Source organism: Salvelinus alpinus, chromosome 6 (genome assembly GCF_045679555.1).
Source record: "Salvelinus alpinus chromosome 6, SLU_Salpinus.1, whole genome shotgun sequence".
Lineage (NCBI taxonomy): Eukaryota > Metazoa > Chordata > Actinopteri > Salmoniformes > Salmonidae > Salvelinus > Salvelinus alpinus.
Genome location: NC_092091.1, coordinates 14,842,619 through 14,848,727, shown reverse-complemented (window position 1 = coordinate 14,848,727; position 6,109 = coordinate 14,842,619). Strand labels below are relative to the sequence as shown.

At 53.2% G+C, this 6,109-nt stretch overlaps 1 protein-coding gene across 1 annotated transcript; it reads right to left on the bottom strand.

Moving 5' to 3' along the window:
* Window positions 1-3,708: 3,708 nt before the first annotated feature.
* LOC139577979 (golgin subfamily A member 6-like protein 22) lies at window positions 3,709-5,559 on the bottom strand. Its single transcript, XM_071405097.1, has one exon. It carries the CDS (start codon window positions 5,557-5,559, stop codon window positions 3,709-3,711), a length of 1,851 nt encoding a protein of 616 aa, XP_071261198.1.
* Window positions 5,560-6,109: the final 550 nt, after the last annotated feature.

The window sequence follows — 6,109 nt, the reverse complement described above, 5'->3', positions numbered from 1 at the left end:
TCTCTCCTTCTTCTCCCTGTTCCCTTTTTCTCCACCTTCTCTCTGTTCCCTCTCTCTCCACCTTCTCCCTGTTCCCTCTCGCTCCTCCTCCCTGTTCCCTCTCTCTCCACCGTCTCCCTGTTCCCTCTCTCTCCTCCTTCTCCCTGTTCCCGCTCGCTCCACCTTCTCCCTGTTCCCTCTCTCTCCTTCTTCTCCCTGTTCCCTTTCTCTCCACCTTCTCTCTGTTCCCTCTCTCTCCACCTTCTCCCTGTTCTCTCTCTCTCCTCCTTCTCCCTGTTCCCGCTCGCTCCACCTTCTCCCTGTTCCCTCTCCTCCTTCTTCTCCCTGTTCCCTTTCTCTCCACCTTCTCTCTGTTCCCTCTCTCTCCACCTTCTCCCTGTTCCCTCTCTCTCCTCCTCTCCCTGTTCCCTCTCTCTCCTCCTTCTCCCTGTTCCCTCTCGCTCCACCTTCTCCCTATTCCCTCTCGCTCCACCTCTCCCTGTTCCCTCTCGCTCCACCTTCTCCCTGTTAATTCTCGCTCCTTCTTCTCCCTGTCCCCTCTCTCTCCTCTTCCTCCCTGTTCCCTCTCTCTCCACCTTCTCCCTGTTCCCTCTCGCTCCTCCTCCCTGTTCCCTCTCTCTCCACCTTCTCCCTGTTCCCTCTCTCTCCTCCTTCTTCCTGTTCCCTTTCTCTCCACCTTCTCTCTGTTCCCTCTCTCTCCACCTTCTCCCTGTTCCCTCTCAACCCACCTTCTCCCTGTTCCCTCTCTCTCCTCCTTCTCCCTGTTCCCTTTCGCTCCACCTTCTCCCTGTTCCCTCTCGCTCCATCTTCTCCCTGTTCCCTCTCGCTCCTCCTTCTCCCTGTTCCCTCTCTCTCCTCCTTCTCCCTGTTCCCGCTTGCTCCTCCTTCTCCCTGTTCCCTCTCGCTCCACCTTCTCCCTGTTCCCTCTCTCTCCTCCTTCTCCCTGTTCCCTCTCTCTCCTCCTTCTCCCTGTTCCCTCTCGCTCCACCTTCTCCCTGTTCCCTCTCTCTCCTCCTTCTCCCTGTTCCCTCTCTCTCCACCTTCTCCCTGTTCCCTCTCTCTCCTCCTTCTCCCTGTTCCCTCTCTCTCCTCCTTCTCCCTGTTCCCTCTCTCTCCACCTTCTCCCTGTTCCCTCTCTCTCCTCCTTCTCCCTGTTCCCGCTCGCTCCACCTTCTCCCTGTTCCCTCTCTCTCCTCCTTCTCCCTGTTCCCTTTCTCTCCACCTTATCCCTGTTCCCTCTCTCTCCTCCTTCTCCCTGTTCCCTCTCTCTCCACCTTCTCCCTGTTCCCTCTCTCTGCTCCTTCTCCCTGTTCCCTCTCTCTCCTCCTTCTCCCTGTTCCCTCTCTCTCCACCTTATCCCTGTTCCCTCTCTCTCCTCCTTCTTCCTGTTCCCTCTCGCTCCACCTTCTCCCTGTTCCCTCTCTCTCCTCCTTCTCCCTGTTCCCTCTCTCTCCACCTTATCCCTGTTCCCTCTCTCTCCTCCTTCTCCCTGTTCCCTCTCACTCCACCTTCTCCCTGTTCCCTCTCTCTCCTCCTTCTCCCTGTTCCCTCTCTCTCCACCTTATCCCTGTTCCCTCTCGCTCCACCTTCTCCCTGTTCCCTCTCTCTCCTCCTTCTCCCTGTTCCCTCTCGCTCCACCTTATCCCTGTTCCCTCTCGCTCCACCTTCTCCCTGTTCCCTCTCTCTACATCTCTCCCACTGTATTCCCAGGCCTCCAGCATGGTGACTTCCACTGATGTGGAAAGGTGACATTCAGGTGTCTCTGGTGGGTCGCTGCCGACATAAATCAATCAGTTTTGGTAAAAGCGGTCCAAAATAAATGGCGGTCAACAAAGTCCTGGCTTCCTCTTTGCTCCAATAATCCTGTTACCACTCTGCTTGGCTTCTTCCCTTCCCACCCCACAGGGGCTCCGACATAGGACACCACTAATGTACACCGTGGAAGGTCACTGAGTATTCCGACTGGAGCGTAATCACGTGTACATTTTGAAGCATTCACAGTTTGAGACAGGGCTTTTATTGTGTCTATATGTCAGCTGCTGATAAAGAAAATGCTTCAGAGGCCATTGCTGATGGTGGAGTGTTGGTGAATTATGATGCATGAGAGTCTACCAGGTGCTCCATTTGGCAACATGCTCCAGTTGCTTTCCTTTTTAGCTTGCCTCATACCCTTAGCTAACGTTAACCATCATGCGCTTGAACAGTCAATGCTTCTCTGGACCAGTGATCAAAGAGTATGATGTACATTAAACATTGTGACGTTCTGGTTACGTTGAATGGATGTTGATTTTCTGTTGGAGTGATGGACATGTCAGCCTGTCACACAGTCTGTGGCCCAAGAAGATGTCTCCGCCCTGGTCCTACCTCATCAAAGAGCCTCCACCCCGGTCCTACTTCATCAAGGTGTCTCCACCCTGGTCTTACCTCATCAAGGAGTCTCCACACTGGTCCTACCTCATCAAGGAGTCTCCACCCTGGTCCTTTCTCATCAAGGAGTCTCCACCCCGGTCCTGTCTCATCAAGGAGTCTCCACCCCAGTCCTGTCTCATCAAGGAGTCTCCACCCTGGTCCTGTCTCATCAAGGTGTCTCCACCCTGGTCTTACCTCATCAAGGAGTCTCCACCCCGGTCCTTTCTCATCAAGGAGTCTCCACCCTGGTCCTACCTCATCAAGGAGTCTCCACCCTGGTCCTGTCTCATCAAGGTGTCTCCACCCTGGTCTTACCTCATCAAGGAGTGTCCACCCCGGTCCTGTCTCATCAAGGAGTCTCCACCCCGGTCCTGTCTCATCAAGGAGTCTCCACCCTGGTCCTGTCTCATCAAGGAGTCTCCATTATGGTCCTACCTCATCAAGGAGTCTCTACCCTGGTCCTGTCTCATCAAGGGATCTCCAACGTGGTCCTATCTGGTTTGGAACCACTAAAGCAAGACATCTGTTATAGGCATGCCATGTTAACAAACATAGAAGAAAATAGGGTTCAGGGCTCTCTCTGTGTGTGTGCGTGTGCGTGTGCGTCAAAATAGCCCAAAAATACAGGGAATTCAATTGAGCACCCGATCCCTAACTTTGACCACAACATAATTCACGCTGATTCGAGACCCGCAGACAATGTGTATCCACCCTCCCACTAAATTAAAAGTAATCAAAGAAGCTATTTATCTAATGGAACTTTGAATGATATAGAATAGATTTTCTCTGGCAATGTGGAGCTTCAGGACATGCTGTTTATGAATATTTGTCGCCATGGGACCAATGTCAGAGCCAGTTCGTGTTTCTCTTTGAGGTTCATTGCAAAAGTGTGAATCTCATCTCTACTGTCCTCTCCCTCTCTCACATTCTGTTTCATACAATCATTAAGTGAAAACTGCTGTGTTTGCATTGCTTGGAAATAAGGAATGGGTATGAACAGGTGGTCTGAGTATGTGTAAATGTACTCGGGCAGATAAAGGGGATTCTGAACACACAGTGGTTCTATTACATTTCTGAACTTTCTGTTCAATGGCTTCGAAGCATACTCATGTGACAGGATAGAACCGTTAAAGTATTGCGAACACACCATCATGCGTTTGCCAGCCGCAAGTGTGTCTAATTGTTAATTAAGGGCATGGCCATCTGTATAAAAGCTGTGCATTTTCTGTCGTTCAGAGTATCCCCTTTGCCATGTCGAGGTCGGCGTGCCTTGGGAGGATGGGGGCGGTGATGGTGGTTTTAACAAAGTAAATGTAGTGTTTTAAGCGTAGTATCCTTAGTCTTCCTAAACCCGCTCTCCTTCTCCCTGGACACTACCTCCTTCTCCCTGGACACGCCCTCCGTCTCACTGGATATGCCCTCCTTCTCCCTGGACACGACCTCCTTCTCCCTGGACACGTCCTCCGTCTCACTGGACACAACCTCCTTCTCCCTGGACACGCCCTCCTTCTCCCTGGACACGCCCTCCGTCTCACTGGATATGCCCTCCTTCTCCCTGGACACGACCTCCTTCTCCCTGGACATGACCTCCGTCTCACTGGACATGTCCTCCGTCTCACTGGACACAACCTCCTTCTCCCTGGACACGACCTCCTTCTCCCTGGACACGTCCTCCGTCTCACTGGACACGACCTCCTTCTCCCTGGACACGACCTCCTTCTCCCTGGACACGACCTCCTTCTCACTGGACATGCCCTCCTTCTCACTGGACACGACCTCCTTCTCCCTGGACACGACCTCCTTCTCACTGGACATGCCCTCCTTCTCCCTGGACACGCCCTCCTTCTCACTGGACACGACCTCCTTCTCCCTGGACACGACCTCCTTCTCACTGGACATGCCCTCCTTCTCACTGGACACGACCTCCTTCTCCCTGGACATGCCCTCCTTCTCCCTGGACACGCCCTCCTTCTCCCTGGACACGACCTCCTTCTCACTGGACATGCCCTCCTTCTCCCTGGACACGACCTCCTTCTCCCTGGACACGCCCTCCGTCTCACTGGACATGCCCTCCTTCTCCCTGGACACGACCTCCGTCTCACTGGACATGCCCTCCTTCTCCCTGGACACGACCTCCTTCTGCCTGGACACGCCCTCCTTCTCCCTGGACACGACCTCCTTCTCCCTGGACACGACCTCCTTCTCCCTGGACACGACCTCCTTCTGCCTGGACACGCCCTCCTTCTCCCTGGACACGTCCTCTGTCTCACTGGACACGCCCTCCTTCTCCCTGGACACGACCTCCTTCTCCCTGGACACGACCTCCTTCTCCCTGGACACGACCTCCTTCTCCCTGGACACGACCTCCTTCTCCCTGGACACGTCCTCTGTCTCACTGGACACGCCCTCCTTCTCCCTGGACACGACCTCCTTCTCCCTGGACACGACCTCCTTCTCCCTGGACATGCCCTCCTTCTCCCTGGACACGACCTCCTTCTGCCTGGACACGCCCTCTGTCTCACTGGACATGCCCTCCTTCTCCCTGGACACGACCTCCTTCTCACTGGACATGCCCTCCTTCTCCCTGGACACGACCTCCTTCTCCCTGGACACGACCTCCTTCTCCTTGGACACGTCCTCCGTCTCACTGGACACGACCTCCTTCTCCCTGGACACGTCCTCCGTCTCACTGGACATGCCCTCCTTCTCCCTGGACACGACCTCCTTCTCACTGGACATGCCCTCCTTCTCCCTGGACACGACCTCCTTCTCACTGGACATGCCCTCCTTCTCCCTGGACATGACCTCCTTCTCACTGGACATGCCCTCCTTCTCCCTGGACACGCTCTCCTTCTCCCTGGACACGCCCTCCTTCTCCCTGGACACGACCTCCTTCTCACTGGACATGCCCTCCTTCTCCCTGGACATGACCTCCTTCTCACTGGACATGCCCTCCTTCTCCCTGGACACGCTCTCCTTCTCCCTGGACACGCCCTCCTTCTCCCTGGACACGCCCTCCTTCTCCCTCAACACGCCCTCCTTCTCCATAGACACGCCCTCCATCTCACTGGACACGCCCTCCTCCCTGGACACGCCCTCCTTCTCCCTGGACACGCCCTCCTTCTCCATGGACATACCCTCCTTCTCCATGGACACTCTCTCCGTGAGTGTTGCAACAGTGTCATTGTCAGTTTGATTATTTGAATGAAACGTGTAAACCTATTAGTGTTAGTTTGTTTATTCCATGTGTAACTCTGTGTTGTTGTTTGTGTCGTACTGCTTTGCTTTATCTTGGCCAGGTCGCAGTTGTAAATGAGAACTTGTTCTCAACTAGCCTACCTGGTTAAATAAAGGTGAAATAAAAAATGAATTAGTTTAGTCTCGAGGACCTCACCTTGTGTATAAAAAAAGGTGGCATAGTATCGGCTACAGGATATTGATATTTATGGCTAAATCCCCCACGTTACACTAAAGGTGTCCGCATGCTTCCCAGCTGAAACAGTTTGGATGAATTTGTGCATATACAGGGTTGGGGAGTAACGGATTACAAAACTGTACCTGTAATCTGTTACATTACCAGCAAAAATATTGTAATCAGATTACATTCAATTATTGTTTTTATGTTATGAGGCTATACAGTGTTTGTTTACATTTACAATGTAAGAAATCAGTGTCACCAACAAAAAGCCAAACAATAGGC